The sequence below is a fragment of the Oryctolagus cuniculus genome, chromosome 3, assembly GCF_964237555.1.
Source record: "Oryctolagus cuniculus chromosome 3, mOryCun1.1, whole genome shotgun sequence".
In the NCBI taxonomy this organism is placed as follows: Eukaryota; Metazoa; Chordata; class Mammalia; order Lagomorpha; family Leporidae; genus Oryctolagus; species Oryctolagus cuniculus.
Window position 1 is genome coordinate 121,481,947 of NC_091434.1, and position 23,111 is coordinate 121,505,057.

Consider the following 23,111-nt stretch of genomic DNA (forward strand, 5'->3'; position numbering starts at 1 on the left):
TGATTGGTGGGAAAATGTTGTCCTTCACAGCAACTCAGTGGCCTCATTAAAGAGCAGACCTGCAGGTACCTACAGCTGTACCAACAGCTAACCAAACATGAGTCACTCGTCCCCTCCCCCTTCACGGGGAATGCATGAGTGACCATGCCTGCATACACAGCCAGGTCCCTGGGAACCAACCGCCATCTGGCTCCAAAGCATCTACAGGTGTGCTCCATCTGCCCACCTGTCTCTCCTGTGCCCGCCCTGCCCTCACCCTCTAGGCAGCAGTAGGGAGCTGGCCCTGGGAGGCAGCAGCAGCAGCAGTATGCTTACTTGCTGGAAGAATGGCAGTGTCTTCTCCAGCCTGGCTCTCCAAGAGAAACTTTGAAACCCTTCCCACGGCAGATTTTACCTGGAGAGCAGGCCTTGGGCAGCGGCCACCCCAAGGTCGGGCCAGGCCACCCCTTGGCTCCCCAAACAGGTTACCCAGAGGCCTCTGCTTCTTGGAACCAGTGTCCTGCCAAGCCCTTTAAAATGAGCCAGGCTCGGTTAGGCTGGGTTTCATCCAAAACACTTGCTACCTGCTTGTCTCCTGGCCCTTACTTCCTCCTCAAGAACCTCCTGCCCGGAACATTGCTGTCTTGGTTTGGCTGCCTTGCCTGGCTCCCTTCACCATCTTGTCCACCTCCTCCACCCCCCACTCAATCCTGCATCACAGTCACGCCTGGTAGCCGCTTCCGGATCTGCCTCCTATATGCAGCTCTTTGATTCTCTGTCCAGGGTGCTGGGACACAGAGTCACAGGTATCCTGACCCACCTTACCCCATAACCCTCCCCAACCTCAAAAGTCAGGGTTAGCCCACAAATGCACCTGGTTTCCCCATTGCCTAGGATGCCACCCACCCACAGATGCAGCCGAGTCCACCGGCACTCTGACCTCCTGTGATAATTCACTCTGGCTCAAGAGCCATGACAAGTTCTGGGCTCTCAGCCTGGCTATTGTGTGTGTGTTGGGGGACTTCTTGCTTTGTGTCTTTCTCTGGAGGTGTTGAGGGTGCACGCTGGCATCTCAGGAACAAAGACCTGGGCCTGCTCACAGCATGACCCTGGTGTGGTGAGTGCAAGTGTGGAGGTCCCTGGTGCCAGCCCTGGGGCAGGCTGGGGGTTTGCAAGGCTGCCCTCTGGCTTACTGCTATCTTCCACTTTATGAAAACGGGTGGATTGGGGCTCTCATACCTGTTGTTATGGAAATTTTCAAAGCCAAATATGTCCAGGAGGCCAATGGCCCTCCGAACATTCTTGGGGTCCTGGGAGGGAGGGGTATCGATTGTAGCATTGATCTTCTTCACGATCCACAGGAAGAGGTGCCCGTAGATACCCTGGAGGGGACACAGAAGGAGGCTTTGAGGCACAAGGAGGGGCTGCCCCATCTCCAGGTTCACCCGGAAGGGCTGTGTGCAGATGGAGGACGTCATGGACTTGCTAAGGGATGTCATCCCTCCTTGAAAGGCGGGAAACTGAGGCCAGAGAAGCTGGGAAGCCAGTCCCACTGGGCAGGTGATTGGCAGAGTTGGAACCTGCCCAGCGATTGCTCCGTTTCCTGCTGCCCACCCGCAGAGCAAGGAATGGGGCTGTGGCCACTTCGTGGACCTATAGATCTGTACCTTGACAAAGGCATCCCTCCGGTCTGCAGCCTGGGCGATGTTCAGGGGTCTGGTGACGTACTCGCCCCGGATAAGGATGGTATGCTTGATCAGGCAGTCCCGGAGTGCCTGGTGCTGCACCTGGAAGGCAGGTGGGGCTGCATCACACTTGTGGTGCACAGCTTGCCTCTGCTGTGTCTTGCTCCTTCTCATGGCCAGTCACCCCATGCCCTGGTCCCGAGGGTGGACAATGTGTCAGGGCCAGGGTCCTAGGTGCGCTGGGGTGCACAGGGTAACAGGAAGGAGGGCTCCAAATGTGCAGATCTCCTGGGCCAGGTCTCAGATAGGCCCCACTCCAAGTCACTCCCAGCCTAGGGGCCAGGGCCTCCCCACCACACAGGGAGAGCAAGCTAGCAAAACTCCAGAGTTCTTAAGTACCTGCTGTGGCTGGCATGAGTCCCCTAGGAGGTCAGAGGTTAGACCCATTACCCTCAAATCTACCTGTTGATACTAGTAGGAGGCAGAGCCTTGGGGAGGGGTTTGGGGTTAGATGAAGTTACAAGAGTGGGGTCCTTGTGGTGGGATCAGTGGCTGCTTAAGGAGAAAGAGAGGGACCTGAGCTGCCGCACTTGCTCTGTTTGTCCGGCACACCCTCTGCTGTGACTTGATGCAGCCAGGAGGCCCTCACCAGAGGCTGACACCATGCACTTGGATTTCCGTGAGCCATATAAACTCTATTCCCTATACCTAGCCAGGCCTTGGGATTGTGGTACAGAAACAGAAAGCAGACTAAGACAGTTCCTATGCCCCATGTGAGGCATGCCAACAGCAAGAATGTGCTTAGTGTAGTTGTTGTTGTTTTTTTTTTTCCCTCGCTTGTGCTGTATTGATCTCCCACCAGAACCTGTCAACAGGATGTGATGTGAGGTCATCACCATGTCCCCAGGGCAGAGGCAAGAGGCCCTGCTCAGGCCCTGCTGCCCTTCCTCCAGGGATCCATAAGAACGTGGAAGGCTGGGCTCTGAGCCACTGACTCCCAGCTATCCCACTTCTCAAAACCGCACAACTCATGGAGGCGCCCGGGGGGTCGAGGGCTCAGGACAGGGACACTCTGATGGGCATTGGGTGGGGTGCCCAATTGGGGCGGTTAGGGGTGAATGGGTGAGGCTACTGAGTGCAGGGCCACTGAAGGGTAGGAGAGAGTACTGGAAACAGAACAGTGATCCTGTCACGGCCTCGTTAATGACTTATTCACACCGATCCACTCTGCTGCCCACCTTCAGTCCCTACAGTGCACAGATGGGTGCAGGGGTTGAGCTCAGAGCCTGGGAGAGGGGGCGGCCCCAGCTTGGGCCACAAGAATCAGGCATTGAGGGTCTTTCAGCCCAGGTCCCCAGGCCCCCGCTACCTCCAGGAGCTTCATCACGATTGGGAAGGCGGGTGTGTCCATCACGTCGGAGGAATCCAGGTTCTCAAACACCGCAGCTGGAGAGAGAAGAGGCAACTGGAGTGGGAAGGAGGCCTGAATCAATGGGACAGAGGACCCCCAGGGAGGCCCAGGCCTGTGGCAGCCGCACATCCACGCCTTGGGGACAACTGTCCTGGGGCCTCTGCCTCTCCCAGCGCCCTCTCTCAGAGGGAGCCAATGTCCCCAGCGACCACCAGCCAACAGCATGTTCGCCTCAATGAGTATAACAGACCACGGTCCTCTCTGCCTGCCGAGGGGCTTCTTCATAGGGAGAAGTCTGAATCAGGAAACCCACAGGCACCACATGGTAAGGGCCAGGTGGGGCTGTGGAGAGAGAACCAGCCCCCTATAATCCACTCTGTGGTCTATGGGAACCTGGGGAAGCAAGCATAAATGGAGCACTGACTGCATGCCGAGCCCAGCTCTGTGGCACTCTCTGTGGTTCCAGTTGCTCTGCTTTGAGCCAACGTGCGCTTTAGGATGACTGTAGGCTATAGCTGTGTATGTTTCTTCAGAAAAGTTAAGAACTCGTGCAATAACACATACAAAGGTGCTTTAAAAACTCTTTGGGAAAATGGAATTAAGAGATGAGTTTATTCTGGTGTAAAATTATTTTTGAAATCCATGGGTGTTTTCTTTGTCACACACATCTTCCTTGGACATTGGGAAGCACCTTTATGCAGGTTAAAAAAAAAAAAGTGCTTAAAACACAAAGGTAGGTCGGCGTTGCGGCTCACTAGGCTAATCCTCCACCTTGCAGCACCGGCACACCGGGTTCTAGTCCCGGTCGGGGCGCCGGATTCTGTCCTGGTTGCCTCTCTTCCAGGCAAGCTCTCTGCTGTGGCCCGGGAGTGCAGTGGAGGATGGCCCAAGTACTTGGGCCCTGCACCCCATGGGAGACCAGGAGAAGCACCTGGCTCCTGCCATTGGATCAGCGCGGTGCGCCGGCTGCAGCGCGCTGGCCACGGCGGCCATTGGAGGGTGAACCAATGGCAAAAGGAAGACCTTTCTCTCTGTCTCTCTCTCTCACTGTCTACTCTGCCTGTCAAAACACACACACACACACACACACACACACACAAACCCACAAAGGTATGTTGTGTGAGCTCAGCTAAAGCCAAATGCAGATCCCGCCAACATGGACTCCCTCATGGTCCTCCTTGCTGACTCTCTTCTTGTCCACAATGGGGAGCTACCCTCCTGGCATTTGTGGTCTTCTACACGGAGTTACCAACCATTTATAATTGTGCCTGTCTTAGAGTGACTACACCATCTTCACTGGTGTGCACTGGCCTCACCCCCGCTACATCATGTGTCCAACACTCTTCCATGTCCCAATGCCTACTTCTGGTTAGCACCCACCTTTCCCTGGTAGAAGTGCCCAGTGTGCCCAGTGATGGACAGGTCACCTTAGCTACAACTGCGAGGAGGTGGTAGTCCAAGTTCATGCTGGTCATGTAGATACCCCCTTGCTCCAGAAGCTCATTGCAAAGTCTGTCCCTCCCCTACTATGCTGTGCGTTAGTTCAGGAACCACACATAAGCTCTTCAGAGATTGCCCGCTCTCTTTCTCTCTCCCTTTGGGGCTCCACTAGAAGTGTACTGCCTCTACTAGCTCTCCTATCTTCTCTTTGATGTTTTCCACATTTTTGTCTCTCTGTGCTGTACTCACAGTTCCTCCTAACGTTTCTCCCAGCTCACATCTTCCCTCTTCACATGCATAAAGTTGGCTGTTCAACCCAGCCATCGAGTTTTTAATGTTGGCTATTTAAAAAAATTTTTTTGAACTTTTATGTGGTTCCCTCAAAGCCACATGGTAAAACCACATTTTATGGTTTCCAATTCTTTGTCTATGACATGTCCAAGTTTGGTCTTTTCTTACACACAGCAGGCAGAGCTGCTCTGTAGTCTGGGTCCAACAACCCCAGTATCTGACATCTTTGTGGCTCTATTTCTGCTGGTTCTGGCTCATAGTATCTGCTTTCCTTGTTCTCATTTATTTCTGGCTGCATGCTGGATGTTGTGTCTGTAAAACTCCCGAAGGAATCATCTGCAATCTGAGTTGCAGGTATTTTCTTCCAGAAACTTCCAGTAACTTCTTTCAGGTGCTTAGGTGCCAATGGGTCGGGTACCTTAATCCCCAGAACAAACTAACTGGCTTACAGGTTCATGCATGGGCTTGGTTAGTAAGACTTACTCTCACCCTTAGAGTCCTTTGGGGTCCCAGCTAAAAATGGGGGTACATTGTCCAGAGTCTCCACCTTCAGAGGTCCCTAAGCTTTGACATCTTCCCCCAAACTCCATGGGGTCTCCAAACTCACTGCACATTTTTTCAAATGTGTTTTTCCAGGACCAGTTGGGTGAGAAACCCCGGGACACTTCTTCCTCCCACCCCAGCCCTGCTCTGGGTCCCCAGGGGATGCAGCGAGGGCAGAAGCAACATTACCCATGAACTCCACATTCCCCAGGTGGAGAATGGCTGCCAGCAGCTTGCTCACATCCCAATTCTCAGAGTCGGAGAACTGGAGGATCTTCATGGCCGAGCGGACATGGGCGTAGTCCTTGGCGTCGTCAAGCCCCTCACAGGAGGTGCAGTTCCCCTGCAGGACAGGGCCCCTCAGCCAGCAGGGGTCACTCATGCCCCACCTCCCCAGAGCCCCGGAGAGTTCACACTGGAAGGCCAAGCTGAGAAGATACACAGAGGAACTTCATGGGCATAGCACACCTGGCCCTTGGCCGCTGTCTGGCCCCGGGCAAAGCCAATCAACCTCTCTCTGAGCCTCTGCCATGCATCCATAGTCGAACCTGCCTCATCTGCATCTGGGGAATACCGAGACTCGTTCCCATGACAACACTCTCCAGGGCCATCTCTCCAGCAATGCAGGAAAGGTGAGCCCTGGTGCTGAGCATCCAGGAGGGGCAGGCAGGCAGCAAGCTGCTGTGTGCACTGTTACGAGTGTGAGACCAAATGGCCAGGGCTGGCCTCAACAGGAAGACGTGAGGAGGGGGTGTCCTGGGGAGAGGGCTGGATTTCAGAACAGTGAAGGGTGCAGAAGCAGGGCCACCAGGTGGGCAGCAGGGCAGGAGCCTGCCAGGAGGCTAGGGCAAGAGTGGACAGGGGACAGTCAATGGACATTGGATCCAGGAGAAACTTGGAAGCCACCCCTAGGGACTTGGTCCTACACCAGAGAACGGCCAGGGGGGCCATGGTGCTCTTAGATGCTCGTTGTCAGAAGCTAGTTGGGCTGTAGTGAGATGAGAGATTGGAGGTCAAGAGTGGTGACAGGGACCCATGAGAAAATGACTGGGCAAGGCAGTGCCCACAGGGGAGAGGGGCATGCAGGAGAGAAGGCCAACAGGCGGATGGAAGGGAAGAAGGTGTGCTGTCCCGCACAGCAGGGCCTCGATGGGCAACTACAACAACCACAGGGCCAGGAGGTGCTGGGGACCAGAGGGAAATGAGGCGGGGATGGGGGTGGGGGAACAGACCATGGAGAAGGAGGAGGCGGGGTGATGGGGAAGTTGCAACTTTGATGATAAACACAGCAGGGGCTGCAGGAGGTGGGGAGGGAGAAGGGAACCAGGCCCGGCAGCTGTGGAGTAAGGGTTGAACTGCACTCTGCCTGTTCCAGAGAGAGGCAGGGTGGCGGGCGGCAGGTGGCGGGTGGCGGCTCACCATGGTCAGGTAGTGGTACTCGGAGGGGGTCCCCAGGCCCAGCAGCTGCTTCTCCTCGGCACTCATGCCCATCAACATGTAGTAGAAGATGTGATAATTCCGCTCTTCCGCAGCCTGGGGAGGGATACTGATGAGTAGCCGCCCTCTGTCTACTGCCCAGCCCAGCTTCAGATGCAAGCTCTCCCGGCCTGGCTGCTGCCCTGGTCCTAGGCCAGCACTGCAGCTCTTGCTTCTTGATTGCTTTCTCTCTCTCTCTCTCTCTCTCTCTCTCTCTCTCTCTCTTTTTTTTTTTGGCAGCCCTGAAGCTTCCATGACCCAAAGCCACATGGCCAGGGAGTAGGGGTGCTGTCACCCCCAGGGCCACACTCTCGACTGTCACCTGGGAGACCCACTGGAAGGTCTGGGAGTCGCCCGTTTACCTAGGCCTCTGCATGTTTAACGCTATTCATAAACGCATTCCCAAGGTAAAAATTCAAATGATCAAAGTACAGCAGGACATATGACATCGAAGTCAACATCCAAAAAGTTCGTGGAGAATGGAATAAAAACATAAGCTGATTTTGGTGCAAAAAAATAAAGGCCTTGAAATTCATGCACAGTTTTTTCCATAAACTTTTTTTTTTTGACAGGCAGAGTGGACAGTGAGAGAGAGAGACAGAGAGAAAGGTCTTCCTTTGCCGTTGGTTCACCCTCCAATGGCCGCCGCGGCCGGCGCGCTGCGGCCGGCGCACCGTGCTGATCCGATGGCAGGAGCCAGGAGCCAGGTGCTTTTCCTGGTCTCCCATGGGGTGCAGGGCCCAAGCACCTGGGCCATCCTCCACTGCACTCCCTAGCCACAGCAGAGAGCTGGCCTGGAAGAGGGGCAACTGGGACAGAATCCGGCACCCCGACCGGGACTAGAACCCGGTGTGCTGGCGCCGCTAGGCGGAGGATTAGCCTAGTGAGCCGCGGCGCCGGCCCATAAATTTTTGAAGTCCCCTCATAGCATCACAAGATGAGAGCTTCCTTCCACCCTGCCTCCCCCTCTTCAAATTCCTTTCTCCCCTCCCCAAGAACCACCGCTTCCTATGATGTGCAGTTATTGATAGCACGTGCAGGAAAAGTGCATCTCACCCCCCCTTATTTGTTATTCTGCGGCTTCCTTTTTCTTTTTTTCTTCCACATGGGTGGCAGAGACCTCAGTGCGTGAGCCATCCTGGGTGTAGTGTTAGCAGGAAGCTGGAAGCGTGACTGTGACACAGACACTTGGATATGGGAACTGGGTGTCCCAAGCAGTACAGCTTATGCGCTGTGCCAAATGCCTGCCCTGGGACAAGCTTCATTTCTTCACCAGCTCCAGAAGTTTCCTACCCAGTCCATGGGGGCACCAAGTGGTTGGAATTCACCTAGCGCTGTGTGAAGCAGTGTGAACTGCTGGGGAGGGCAAGTCATGGAGGCAGAGAGATTCTGCTAGGCACCAGCTCTGGGACATGGGGTGCTTACCTGAACCTATGGGGACTCGGTTTCCTGATCTGTGCCATGGGGATACAGAGACGTACCTCTCACGGATGTTGTAAGGATCAGGTGAGAATATGCAGGGGGATGTGAGCCTGGCACGGCACGGGGGAGGGAGGGATGGAGAGTGATGATGTCACTATATATGAGCTCCATTCTCCAGCTTCCCGCAGTACTGTGACATCTGTCCTTCCTCACGCAGCCCCAGTGCCTCTGTGGGTGGTGTTTCCCCTGTCTGGACCTACAACCATGCTTGCTCATGTGCACACATGTTTAACATGTTACGCATCATACAAGAGCGCACACACACACACTCACACAAGATAGTGCTGCAGGGGGAGGCACACACTGGCATCTCGGCTGCTCAGGGGCAGCTAGGTGAGTGGCAGGCCCAATGGAAGATAAAACTCAGGCAGGGCCTCTTGCTAAGAAGCCGGTGAGAGAATTTCAAGATGGCGGCCGCAGAGCAGACAGCCCGGTGCAGGGTGCTCTGAGCACAGGTGCAGCATGGGCAGCAGGGCACCACGCCTCCTGACCACTGGCCCCCTGGGCACTGTCACACAGTCCCCCTCTCATGGCACCGACACACTTGTGACACCCTGCCCTCTGGTCACTTCTAGTGGAGCTGAGGCGTGGCGGCCATGACTAAGGAAGAAAGCTGTGTGGTGGGGGCTGGCACTGTGGCACAGCAAGTGAAACCTCAGCCTGTGACACCGGCATCCCACATGGGCACCGGTTTGAGTCCTGGCTGCTCCACTTCCGAACCAGCACCCTGCTAATGCACCTGGGAAAGCAGCATATGATGACCCAAGTGCTTGGGTCCCTGCACTCACGTGGAAGACCAAGATGGAGTTCCAGGCTCTTATGACTATTTGGGAAGACACCTCTGTGTCTCTCAAATAAATAAAATGTCTTTTTAAAAGAGTCGTATGGTTGAAACATTGAAATTGCAGAAAATCCTCTCTTTTGTTTCCTGGAGTGTGATGGCAAGACCCTTATTATCCAGGGTGGTGAGCCCTGGGACAAGAGCAGAGGGCCAGAGCGAAGGAGGAGGTGTGGCTCGGAGCCCTGCCCCGCCCCGCTCAGCCCCGCCCCCTCACCTGGTGGCAGACGCGGGACTTTTCCAGCAGGAACTGCTCGATGCGCGCACCCTCGATGACCCCACTGGGGTTGAAGTAGATGTCGATGTACTTCCCGAAGCGGCTCGAGTTGTCATTGCGGATCGTCTTGGCATTGCCGAAGGCTGCGGATGGGCAGGCAGTGCCCACCGTGGGAGCAGAGAGAAGATAAGATGTACTCCGGGGTAGGGGGGCAGGGGGGTCATCTGGGAAGGCTTCTCAGAGGAGGTGGCCAAGGCCAGAGCGGAAGGATGGGTAGGGCTGCCCCAGGCAGCGCTGGCAGCTGCTGTGCTTGGGGAACTTAGTCCCCAAGTACACGTGTGGTTTGTGTTTGGGGTGAGAGCTTTGTGGGATGCGTGCCTCGGGCCGTCATGAATGGAACCACCCACTCACAGACCAACAGACTCATGGGTGATCACAGGAGCGAGTGTGTTAGAGAAGAGAGCTCTCTCCCGCAGGCTTGCTCAGCCTCTCTGTGCGGTGCTGATGCAGCAGACAGGGCCTCGCGGAGAACACGCTGGCTCCAGAACTGTGCATTTGGTAGGTCTCTTTTATATCTAAGTCATCCAATCTCCAGGTGTTTTGTAACAGCTACAGGAAATGGGCTAGGACAGCAACCAAAGGCATGGAGAGGAAGGCCACGCTCAGAGGTCAGGCAGTGGGGGCTGTGCCTGCAGGCAGGGAAATCTGGCCCCAGCCAGATCGGTTCAGTAGGGGGAGGCGGGAGGCACAGAGCCTTGAATGCCAGGCTCAGAAGATGTGCATTTCAGAAAGATGGCTCAGGCTGCAGAGCAGAGGCCGGGACGGAGAGGGTGAGCCTGTGGGGACAGAGGCAAGAGCTGGCCCAGGCTTGGGGTCAGCTGAGGAAGTCAGACCAGGAGGAGTTTGGGTTGGCAGCGTGATCCCAAGTGCGCTTTGCAGAGCTTTGGCTGCAAGCATTTATGATGTGATCCACAGTGAGAAAAATCTTGTGCTCTGTCCTAGTGAGCACTGATGTCCAAATGGAGTCACTTGGATCAAAATCTAACCAAGACAATAAATAAATACACCTAGGGGGCCACGAAGGGAGTGTCTCGGGTAAGTGCTATTACACACTCTCTGAACACTGTTACTGTCAAGGGCTGTCCAAACTGCAGCTCGCCACACACACAGAACACCCACCTGACCCACACACAGGACACCCACGAGCCGCCATCAACAACACCCCAGGGCCCTGGAACCAATGCTGTCTCTGGGGCAAAGCAAATGATGCAAGTGAGTGCATTTTTTTTTCTGCCTTTCAAAGTTTCCTCTGGCCTAATCTCAGTGGATATGCCCGTGGTCCCCAGGGCATGCACACCCCAGATTAGAACCCTCAGTGAGGGTCTCTCTCTCTCTCTCTCTTATTCAGCTTGACAACACAAACCACAGCTGCATAAATAAAGAAACTAGTCTGTACCCATCTCACCAAAAGCGATGCGCTGGGGTCTCTTTTCTATTCGATGCTACTACATTTGTTCTAACTGACCGGCTTAGTGACCCTTTAAGAGATGGGATGTGGTTTGGAAACTGCCCCCCCAGCGTTTTGTTCCAGGAGAATAGCGGAAATGGATTTCCTTGGTGAAACAGATTCCGGAAACCCCTCCTCTCTCCTGCAGGGCAGGGCCTCTGAGAGATGCCAACCCTGAACCCTAGTTAATGGATGGAATCCAACATGGCTGTCAAGGTTGACTGGCCACCTGTGTCATCGAGAAAGATTCTGATGTAGACAATTTTTTTTTGTAGAAATTGATAGGCTGGAGGCTGGCACTGTGATGCAGTGGGTTAAGCAGCAGCTTGCAATGCTGGCATCCCATATGGGAGCCATGATTTAGGCTCCACTGCCTATCCAGCTCCCTGCTCATGCTCCTGGGAAAGCAGCAGAGGGTAACCCTGTGCTCGGGGTCTCTGCCACCCACATGGGAGACCTGGAAGAAGCTCCTGGCCCCGGCTTCAGCCTGACTGAGCCCTGGACATTTCAGTCATTTGCTGAATAAACCAGAGGATGGAAGATATCTCTGTCTGTCTGTCTTTCTCTGTATGTGTCACTCTGTGAAGGAAGGAAAGGAGGGAGGAAAGGAGGGGAGGAGGGAGGGAGGAAGACTGCTTATATCATAGAAAACATCTGCTTGGGGCTGGCGCCATGGTATAGAAGGTTAAGCCAGTGGTGCTGGCATCCCATATGGGTGCCAGTTCAAGTCCCAGCTGGTCCACTTTTGATCCTGATCCCTGCTAATGTGCCTGGGAAAGCAATGGAAGATGGCCCGAGTACCTGAGCCCCTGCACCCATGTGGGAGACCTGGAGGAAGCTCCTGGCTCCTGGCTTTGGCCTGGCCTAGCTCTGGCCATTGTAGCCATTGGGAGAATGAACCAGCAGATGTATGACCTCTCTCTCTCTCTCTCTCTCTGTAACTCTGCCTTTCAAATAAATAAATCTTTGAAAGAAGAAAAAAAAATTTTAAATTTCCCTCCTGCATATCTATCCAAGAGAAAAACTTGTCTTTGCCAAAAAATACATGTGCCAGTGTTTATGGAGGCCACAGTCACTAAAAACTGTAAATAACCTAAATGTTCAATTGGTAAATAGGCAAGCTGCTGCCCCCTAACATGGACCTGCACTCAGCAGGAGCGATTGGTAACGTGGGAAAGAACACAGAAGCGTCCAAAGGCATCGTGCTAAGGAGAGGTGCCGGGAGCAGTGGGCAATGTACTGCCTGATCTCATTTCCCTGACATTCTGGAAAAGACAAAAGTAAGGGGGCTGGGGAGGGGGAAGCTGATGGGTGAGGGGTTGCCAGGGCTGGGGTGGGGAAGGAGAGTGGACTACAAAGGAGCAATGGGCAAGGTTTTAGGGTGACAGGAGTGCTCAGTGCCATGGTCACATGAGGGTTCTGTTGCTGTAGAAGTTTGTGGAGACTCACACAATGGTACAGCCAGAAAAGTGAATTGTTACTGTTTGTAAAGTATCCCTCAATGATTAATTCTTGTTTAGATGGATTTATTTGAAGGGGAGAGTGACAAACACACACACAGAAAGTGGGGGAAGGGAAGAGAGAGAGAGAGAAAGAATCTTCCCTCTGCTGGTTCACTCCCCAAATGGCCTAAATGACCAGGGCTGGGGCCAGGCAAAAGCCAGGAACCAGGAACTCTATCCAGTTCTCCCAAATGAGTGGCAGGGGCCCAAGCACTTGGGCCATCTTCCACTGCTTTCCCATGCACATTAGCAGGGAGCGGATTAGAAGTGGAGCAGCTGGGATTTGAACCAGTGTTCTGATACGGGATGTGGCATTGCAGGCAGTGGCCTAACCCACTGCGCCACACGTCGGCCCCAGCATCCTTCAGTTATAAAGAAACAAGACAGGCTGTGTTGTTCAGTGGCTGATAGCCTTGGCCCAAGGTCCCAGGCTCCTGGGCTGCACCAGTCACAGACTTAGCCTGACTCCCTGGGGCTCCGGGCAAGGTTCCTTTTAGGGACAGTTTGTAGAGCTCCACACTGGCTTGGCCGAGGTTTCATCAGGTCTCCACTGCAGCTGGAAGCCTCCCCTACCCTCCCTCCCTCGCCCCTCCTGTTCCTTTCCCAGGCATCCGACCAGCCTCTCAGGCTCCCTGCTTTATCTCACCCCACAATAAACATCGCACACTGGCTGTAGCCCCTCAGTTCCTAGGGGGCCTGAATGGACACACCTGGTGTATCCCAGATTGACTGGATCTTTGGAGCTCTCTATAAAAGGAATACTTCCCACCATGCTGTAGAAAACACACGTAGCCGCAAGCTTCTAAATTCATCAGTGTTTCTCCTCGTGCCACTAGGGGGACCCAATTTGGGTCCAGCCCACCTGTGTCCCAAGACTTCCGCTTATCCAGGCCTCTCCTCCAGCTTTTGGAGCAGGAAGTTCCCAAGCCCATGGGGCTGTGCGAGGCGGGTGGGATTCGAGGAAGACGAGGGTGACCACTCACCTTCCAGGATGGGGTTGGCCTCCAGGACCTGCTGCTCAATCCACGAATGCTGGCCGCTGACGGTGGCCAGGAACTGCAGGATGAGCTTGGTGGTCTCAGTCTTCCCAGCCCCGGACTCACCACTGCCAGGAGGGGGTTGGGATGGGATGTGAGTCCACAGAAGAACGTTCGTTCCTACCCCTTCTCCACTCTCCTGCAAACGCTCGCCAAGCGGGCTCTCTGGGTATGTCTGATAGGGACGCCTGCTCCCCATGCAGAAATCCCAGTGCATTTGCCCTGCAGCCCCCTGTGGGTCTCAGGCCACCCCTGTTGTAGAAGTTACTGGACTTAAGAAAGTTCATGAGAAATGAAACTAAAGGACAGGATTATTTGATACAAGAAAGATTTGTTTAAAGATTTATTTTGTCTGAAAGGCAGAGTTACACAGAAAGGGAGAGAGAGAGTGCACGTGTGAGAGAGACTTTCATTTGCTGGTTCACTACCCACTGGCTGCAATGGCTGGGGCTGAGCCAGCCCGGAGTCAGAAGCCTGGAACTTCTTCCAAATCTCTCACTTCTGCTGCTTTCCTGGGAACATTAGCAGGGAGCTGGATTGGAAGTGGAGCAGCCAGGACTTGATGTAACACCATATCGCATGCTGGTGCTACAGGTGGTGGCTTTACCCGCTGCACCATAACACCAGCCCCAATGCAAGAAATTTTGAAATCCATACACAGTTTTTTCATCATATGAATCTTTTATGAATTTTTGGGAGATCTCTTATATACATGGATTTAATTTTTTTGCACCAAAATACACACATTTTAATTCCATTTTTCAATGAGCTTTTGAAAGTTCCTTTGTACAGATGAATGAATGAAAGGACTCGTTGTCAGACCAGCAGCACCTGTCGCCTGGTCAGATGTGCAGATTCTTGGGGCTGGTGCTGTGGCATAGCTGGTTGGGCCTCTGGTTCAAGTCCTGGCTGCTCCACTTTCCATCCAGCTCCCTGCTGGTGTTTCTGGGAAAGCAGCAGGAGAATGGCCCAGGTGCTTGGGCCCCTACACATAGGAGACCCAGATGAAGCTCCTGGCTTCAGCCTGGCCCAGTGCTGACTGCTGCAGCCATCTAGGGAGTTAACGAGTGCGTGGAAAATCTTGCTCTCTCTCTCTCTCTCTCCCCCTCTCTCTGTAACTCTGACTTTCAAATAAGTAAATGAATCTTAAAAAGAAGAAGGAAGGAGGAAGACGATGACCCCTAAGTCACACAGGCCTGGCAGGTGCACCGGTGAGGAGAGGTTTGGAGGGTGGAGCCTGAACTGCTGCCCCCCCAGTAGTGATGTGGGGTGAGTCCCACCTGATGACGCAGCCCTGGTCCTGCTTGTTCTTCTTCATGTTGAAGTAGCAGCTGTTGGCGATGGCAAAGACATGAGGAGGCAGCTCACCCACGTGGCGGTTGTAGTAGAGCTGCACCTGCTCCAGTGTGTAGAGGGGCAGCACCTGGAACGGGTTCACGGCCACCAGGATGGAGCCTGTATAGGTCTGGGGAGGGAAGGGGCGGTCAATGCTCTCTGCCCTCGAGACAGTGCCCTGCCTGGCCTTGGCCTTGGCTGGGGCCAACTCTGGGGGGAGGTGGGGTCTGATCTTGGGTCTGGGAGATGAAACTCTGAGCTGCTCAGGGGCCTTCTCTGGGAAGATGGGGTGTCCAAGGGGAATATGAGCGCCCCTGGGAGGGTCGATGTTAACTGTTTAGTCTCTAGCACGGTGCCTAGAAGGGGCTCTGATGAAATGGGCTGAGGGCTGAATGTGTGAGATGCAATTTCACCTGCTCCCATAGGGGCCTCCAGGAAGGCTGGCCAACAGCTGTAGCCCTCCCTGATATATGTCGTATGCTTGGTGCTCCTGGGGACCAGCCCCACTCCTGGGACCCCAGTCCAAGGTCACGAGGAACCCCTGCCCCCACAAGCCTCTGCCACAAGCCAGAAGATGAGGAAAGGGAATGCGAGCCATTGGGCCTCTGGGCTGTGAGGACCCCATGAAGGCTGCACACACCAGCTTGCTGGAACCTCACTGCCATAATCAGTCCAAGGTGCTCCGCCCACATGGGCCTGGAGCCACCCAGGGTGCCCTGTCCCTTCTCCCCCAGGGCTGCTGCATTCTCCCCTCCTGACTGCCTCTCAGTTCAGGATCTGCCCCCCAGCCCCCACTCCCCACTCCCCAGAACTCCTCTGAGCAGCCCACAAAGGCTGTGGTCACAATCCACCCCTCCCCAACCAGACAAGAGGTGGTGCAGGCAGCGACTCCCTCAGGCCACACCCACTTGGTATCAGAGCACACGAAGAGGGGCTGGGGGAACGCAGTTCATGGCCAGGTTTGGGGGAAGGGCCCTCCTTGTCTGTGGGTGGAGACTGCTCTCAGGAGGGAAGGGGTCTTCTGTCTGGGGCCTCTGTCTCTGCAGCATGCCCAAGAAGTGGCAGGCAGAGGCTGTGTCCACTGGGTGGCCTCCTGTGTCCACTGCGCCCTGCCGCTCAGTCACACAAGGAGGGAAGGGGCAGCACCCGGAGTACCCACTGTGCGTCAAGCACGGCGCTGTCACCATGCATCAGCTTCCTGCTTCTCTAGGACTTGGGAGTAGAGACCTAGAAAGGCCAGGCACCTGCTGGGGGGGGGGGGGTGTCAGGCCCCCGTGACGCGGACTCACATAGATCTTGTGCTGCTGGTAGCGGATCAGCAGGTTGTGCACCATGCCTGCCTCATTGAGGTCCCCCAAGCGGATCATGTCCTCCACACCCTGGACGGAGGTGGGGTGCATGGGGCTGAGGACCCCCAGCTGCTCTGTTCGGATCCAGTGTTCCTGGAATGACAAGGGCAGACTCCCCTGAGGGGCGGCCTCCCCGGGGAACCAGCCTACCGAACCCTCTCCTGCCTAGTTTGTGGCTGCGGGGTCACAGGTCAGCTGGCCCGGGACCGGTGACTGGCCTGTGCTCAGGCTCAGCCTGAGGTTAAGGCTAAGGGACACCTGTGACAGGATCAAGCTCATTAATGACTGGGGTCAGCCCAGGTCTCGGCTGGCAGTCGCTTGCAGCCAGAAGGCAAATTTAGAGTCAGGTTGCAGCTGAGGCAGTTGTTGAAATAAAGCGTGCAAGTTTCAGCGTATCCAGATAGAACAGCTTATTGTTATTTTACCGGTTTCTGTAATCTGGGTATCCCAGACCACAGTCTAGAACCTTCTCCATGGAGGCCAAGTCTGCACACGCTGGCAGAAGAGGAGTAAAGTGACCAGCTAGACGCCTGCCCTGAAAGCCCTTCTCCCAGTACCCTTGACTGGCCTTGCCCACTCCGTGGAGGGGCTGGCTGTGCTGGCCATCCCAAGTTGTTGACCTCTCGCCTGTGTGGTTCTGCCCCTTCTTGTTCCTCCACACACTACTCGCCACCCCCGTCACTTTGTACACCTGCTTTCTGCCTGCTCACGTCACGTCTTCCTATTCTCCAAATAGTCCTGGTTTTCCATGGCTCCAAGCATTCCCCCAAATGAACAAGCCCAGACATTGGAACTGCAGGCTGCTGTGGGGGGGTGGGGGGTGGTTCCAGGGCCCCTGGTGGGGTGGGGGGCCCGAGATGGGGGAGCCCAACACTGACCTTGCCCTCGTCATCTTCAACCAAGATCTTGCCTGGCTTCGTTTCTTTGATGACGCCTCCAATGGCCACACCGATCTTGTTGGTGGGAGGAGAGTCCAGCCACACATGGTCACCCTGGAGGACAGAGAGTGGACAATGGTCTCACCCTGGCTGGAGGGCTCTGCTTCTCCCAGATCAACATGAGGGCATCAACCATGAGAAAGCAAGACCCAGGGTCCCCGACAGAAGGCATGGCCAGAGTGGCTGTGAAGGCGCCCCCAGATGACAGGTGAGCCCAGGCATGTCACAGGTGCCCCCACACCAGGGGTGGTTTCTTCCTGAAGATGAAAGAGACGTAACTCCCAAAAAATTGGAACATTTGAAGGGAGGAAGGTGCAGGTTAAAGTAGTGAGAAACATGAAGAAAATCAGGATGCCAGGGAAAAGGACAATTCTGAAGTGTAGCAAAGGGAAGCCCAAGTGCTTAGCATACACAGCGTGGTTCAGCTGAGGGCAGTGTAACCTTCACTGAGTAAGCCGCACTCTGCTGTGGATCTGATGAAAAATAGGATTTCACACTTTGGGCAGGATAGAGAGACCCATGGTAACTGGGAGGGAATGCTGGGGATGCTGCTGCAGGGTGAGGAGATACAGCTTTTCCTACACGGTAAGAAGTTTCAATATCAGGGGGCTGGCACTGTGGCGAAGTGGGTAAAGCTGCCCACCTGGGACAGCGGCACCCCCTAAGGACACCGGTTCAAGTCCTGGCTGTTCAACTCCCAATCCAGCTCTCTGCTAATGCGCCTGGGAAAGCAGCAGAAGATGGTACTCAGGCCCATGTACTCAGGCTTCTGCAACCATGTGGGAGACCTGGAAGAAGCTCCTGGCTTCTGGATTTGGATTGGCCCAGCTCTGGCCATTGGGGCTTTTGGGGTGAACTAGCAGATGGAAGGTTAGAAGTCAGCACGGGTGCTGAGCATCGCACAGCGGAATTGACCTCAATCAGATGTAAAAAAGAGACAGAGACCACTTCCAGTCCCGACCCAATGAGAGAGCTCAGTGGGGAAGGAACTGGAAAAGTCAATCAAAGGGAAGTGAATCAGAACTGGTCTACTGTTTGGCCCAAGCTCAAGCCCTGTTAGGAAATATGAGGGCCAAGTTCATGGAAAATGGAAATAAAATGCAGGCTTATTTTGGCAGAAGAAATAGAAATCTGTGCAGAGTTTTTCCATAATATGCATCACCTTGAACTTTTAGAAGGCCTTTTGTATGCATGAGTTTCAGGATTTTTGCATCAAAATAAACATTTTTAAAAAATATTTATTTCAAAGGTAGAGTGAGAGAGAAAGAGATAGAGATAGAGATAGAGATAGAGATAGAGATAGAGACAGAGACACATCCACTGTTTCACTTCCTAAATGGCCACAACAGCTGGGACTGGGCCAGGCAGAAGCCAAGAGCTAGGAACACCATCCAGGTCTCCCATGTGGGTGGCAGAGACCCAAGAAGAGCCACCTTCTGCTACTTTCCACGCCCATTAGCAGGGAGCCAGATCTGAAATAGAGCAGCCGGGACTTGTGAACTGGCCCTCCGATATGGGATGTGGGCATCCCAATTGGTGGTCCTATCAGCTGTACCTCTGCACCTGGTTTTAATTCCATTTCCATGAACTTGTCAAACCCCACCCTCTAAGTGAGAAGCCAAGTGCCAAAAAACTCAGTGGCAGAAAAAGCACCCGAGTCGTGAAAGAAGACAAAAAGCAGAAGCTGACAGAGGCACAGAAAGCGAAAGTGGGCGTCAAGGTTACGGAAATCAGAGACTCCCGGAGCCATGTTGTTCTGGGGGACAAGAAACACCTGGTGGCTGGCTGCTCGTGCTGGAGAGGAGGTGGTAGTAGGTGGCAGCCTGAGATGGGAATTACTACCCAGAAACCCATACACGGCAAGCAGTGAACTCTGCTCTCAGATGCTGTCACGCTAATGCCTCCCACTTACCCAGTGCACTCCACTGCTGTGACTTTCTCTCCTCTCGCAGGGACAAGGGTTGGAGTGCCCTGTGCTTGCAGCAGAGATGGAAGAACTCCCCAGCTGGGGTGCCTGAGGTCCTAGCCCCAGGGCAGGCCCATCAGCCAACAGCAGCTGGTGCCCCACAGTCTGCAGGGGCAGGTGGCCCGGTGACCTTGTTCTTGTTCTTCCCAGGTGCCTTGCCCTTGGACTACCTCCCCAGTTGGTTAGAGATAGATTGATGTAGGAACATAAACATGTCCAGGTAGACAAGTTAAATAGTGTCTTTTAAGTGATATGCTGCTCTCTGTTTCTATGACAACTAGGCAGGCTCCAGTGGCTGATCTATTTGCCTGCCAATGGGCACAGTAGGCTGATATGTATTCTCCTTGGTAACTATTTGGCTCCTGGCCACTATTGTGGAAACGCCCTGTAAAAGCCAGCTCATAAACTGTTTGTGGGCTGGTGCAGTTGTTGCTGCTGCTGCTGCTCAGCTGGCCAATTAAAGACTGTCTCATCTGGGGCTCCTGCAGTGCCAGAATCCCATATGGGCTCTGGTTCAAGACCCGGCTGCTCCACTTCCAATCCAGCAGTAGAAGATGGCCCATGTCCTTGGGCCCCTGCACCCATGTGGGCAACCTGGAAGAAGCTCCTGGCTCCTGGCTCCTGGCTTCAGATTGGCTCAGCTCCAACCATTGCAGCCACTTGGGGAGTGAACCAATGGATGGAAGACCTCTCTCTCTCTCTCTCTGCCTCTCTGTAACTCTGCCTTTCAAATAAATAAAAAGAATGTCCCATCTATGGCTCCATGAGGGTTTTCTGGGTGCAGGCCTCATGAGGCCAAGGTCAGACCTGACAATTGATCAAGAGTAATGAATGATTGATTTGCCATGAAGCTCAATAAATAAATGTTCATGGCTTAACTAACTGGAGACTGCCAATCTAATAAAGAAGTACTTTGGATTTCAATCTGTCTGCTCAGTCTCATGTATGGAAGGATCCCAGTCCCTCTGCATATAGATCTGTTGGCACCCATAGCACTCACCATGGGTTTCATGGGAGTAACCAAAAGCCGTGTTCCACCCAGGGCCCCATGACAGTGCAGAATAGATGGTCCTCTCCCTTATTTGTTGGTTGGAGATGTAAGGGTAGCACTGGTGGAGAGAGAAAAGTCTCTGGGAGCTCATCTCTAAGTCACCTACTGCACATGTGTGCACATGTGTTTGTGCATGTGTGTACATGTGTGTGTGAATGTGCATGCACCTGACACCACACATTGGCCAGCAGGAGCTACTCATCTATAAAAATCTTCAGTGTTTGCCTGGGATTCACCCCCTGGCTGCATCTCTTAGTCCCTGGGTTTCTTGGGGAGCCCCACCCTCTTCCATGGGGATGGGGTGAGAGACTCAGACCCAGAGCACTCATTCTACCCCCTTGTGGCTGGCAAAGATGCTGTAAACATGGTTCTGTTGGTCAATCCTTAATGTGGTCAAGGTTGGTGCTGCCCAATAGAAATACAGAATGAGCCACACGTGTGGTTTAGAATTCTCTGGCAGTCACATTTAAACAGGAGAGAGAAATGAGAGACGTTAAATTTAGGAAAGATTAGCCGGCGCCACGGCTCACTAGGCTAATCCTCCGCCTTGCGGCACCGGCACACCGGTTTCTAGTCCCGGTCGGGGCGCCGGATTCTGTCCCGGTTGCCCCTCTTCCAGGCAAGCTCTCTGCTGTGGCCCGAGAGTGCAGTGGAGGATGGCCCAAGTGCTTGGGCCCTGCACTCCATGGGAGACCAGGATAAGTACCTGGCTCCTGCCATCGGATCAATGCGGTGCACCGGCCGCAGAGGCCATTGGAGGGTGAACCAACGGCAAAGGAAGACCTTTCTCTCTGTCTCTCTCTCTCACTGTCCACTCTGCCTGTCAAAAAAAAAATTAGGAAAGATTTTTAATCTAATAGTCCAAAATGCTATTTTTTTTTTTGGCCAGGCAGAGTTAAAGAGAGAGAGAGTTGTAGACAGTGAGAGAGAGACAGAAAGGTCTTCCTTCCGTTGGTTCACTCCCCTAATGGCTGCTACGGCCAGCGCTGCACCGATCCGAAGCCAGGAGCCGGGTACTTCCTCCTGGTCTCCCATGCGGGTGCAGGGACCCAAGCATTTGGGCCATCCTCCACTGACTTCCTGGGCCACAGCAGAGAGCTGGACTGGAAGAGGAGCAACTGGGACTAGTACCTGGTGCCCCAACCGGGACTAGAACCCCGGGGTGCCGACACCACAGGCGGAGGATTAACCTAGTGAGCCATGGCGCTGGCCTAAAATGCTATTGTTTTTAACAAAGAATTCTGGGCTGGCATTGTGGCATAGTGGGTAAAGCCACTGCCTGAGACACTGGCATCCCATATGGGCACTGCTTCAAGTTCCAGCTGCTCCACTTCTCATCCAGCTCCCTGCTAATGTACCTAGGAAAGCAGTGGAAGATGGTCCAAGGGCTTGAGCCCCTGCCACTCACATGGGAGACCTGGAAGAAACTCCTGGCTCCTAACTTTGGCCTGGCCCAGCCCTGGCTGTTGTGGCCATTTGGGGAGTGACCCAGAGGATGGAAGATCTCTTTCTCTCTGTCTCTCCCTCTCTCTCTGTAGCTCTGCCTTTCTAATAAATAAAATAAATCTCTTTTTTTCCAAAAAAAGTAACTCAAATAAATATTGTTTTTAAAATTTTATTTGAGAGAGAGAGAGGCAGATAGACAGAAAAATCTTCCATATGCTGCTTCACTCCCCAAATGCCCACCACAGCCAGGGATGGGACAGGCTGAAGTCAGGTGGTGAGAACTGAACCTAGGACCCAGGTACTGGAGCTGTCATCACCTCAGACTTCCAGGGTGTGCACTAGAAGGAAGCGTTACTCAATAACCGAGCCAGGACTTGAGCCCAAACTGTCTAAAATAGAATGCAGAGATTTTAACAGCTGGGCCTAACCCTCAACCCTATAAAGGTTACTCATATGATATTTCACTTTCTTTTTTTGTATTAAGTTCTTGGATCTGTCAGTGTGGACAAACGTGGCCAGTACTCAGTGCCACTGGGCTGGGGACCATCAGGGACAGCAGACTTAGAATGGCATGGTTCACCTGCTCCCAAGACTTCCCAGAATGCACTGCAATCTGGCAGCCCCTGGGCCTCTGCCTGTGCTGCCACCTCTGGAGACCACTCTGCCCCTCTGTGTACGTCAGAGCATCCAGCAGCCCCGAGACTGATGTCAAGCTTTGGGATTGGATGTGGCTCCCAATGCCCTGGTGTCATCCTCACAGCAACGGAACCGTCATTCTGATTTCGCCACACAGAGGGGCATAGAAATGGTGGGCCTGGGAGCACAGTTCGTCTGGCTGCCAAAGGCGGTCTTGGAAGCTTGGAGAAGTCACATCCGTGGATCCCGGCGCTCCTAGCAAGTGGCTGCTTCACCTGTGACCCTTCAGTAGCTGTAGCTCCGCCTCCCTGTTCCCACAACAGCAACCAGATATGGCTAGGATTCCCCAGGTCAGAAGCACCGCTGATGCCCTGAGAAGTCGGACAGCCCTGTGTCCATTTGGCGGGTGAAGAAACAAATGTTCAGCGGCTGCTAAAGAAATGCCCACCTCACTATCAGCCCAAGCTTCTGACGCCAGAAAATAAAATTTCTCCACCTCGAGCTCTGCTTGGATTATACAGGAAGAAGCTACTAGCCCCACTGATTGCTTATTTAAAAGTAAAGACTCTCCTGATGTGGGTTAGGCAGGGAGATAGTTAGCAAAGGAGCTGAGAGAAGGCAAGCAGCCTTTGTGCTGGGCCACCTAAAACCCCACCCCCTTCCGTGCTGATCCATCAAGGCTGCAGGCTCAGCACATCGTTTCCCCATCATGCCCCCAGCCTTACACCCCCTCATTGTGACCACGCGTATACTGCAGCTCCACGCAGAGAGGCCATGACACCCTCTCCGAGATCACCACACCCTCTCCGAGATCACCGCTCACACCAAAGCCCCACCCAGATGCAGCCTTATTTGTATATTCATTGAGGGCTCCACTCCTACCTGATAAAGGGACCGCCCAAACCTTGGTAGGGGCCGACAGCGCGCTTTGCGCATGGAAAGAGATTGCCCCCACTGTCTGAGTATGTGCTAGCCCTTTAAG

General features: G+C 54.0%; 1 protein-coding gene across 1 annotated transcript in view; it reads right to left on the reverse strand.

Moving 5' to 3' along the window:
* The window catches only part of MYO7B (myosin VIIB), a gene marked incomplete in the record, with an annotated part of 71,612 nt that overhangs the window by 34,459 nt on the left and 14,042 nt on the right, over window positions 1-23,111 (reverse strand). The window contains 10 exon segments of the mRNA XM_070071046.1: window positions 1,219-1,361; window positions 1,647-1,766; window positions 3,034-3,110; window positions 5,539-5,692; window positions 6,769-6,882; window positions 9,363-9,505; window positions 13,355-13,476; window positions 14,689-14,873; window positions 16,033-16,185; window positions 16,971-17,084. Of these exon segments, the coding sequence (XP_069927147.1) occupies window positions 1,219-1,361; window positions 1,647-1,766; window positions 3,034-3,110; window positions 5,539-5,692; window positions 6,769-6,882; window positions 9,363-9,505; window positions 13,355-13,476; window positions 14,689-14,873; window positions 16,033-16,185; window positions 16,971-17,084 (1,325 nt within the window).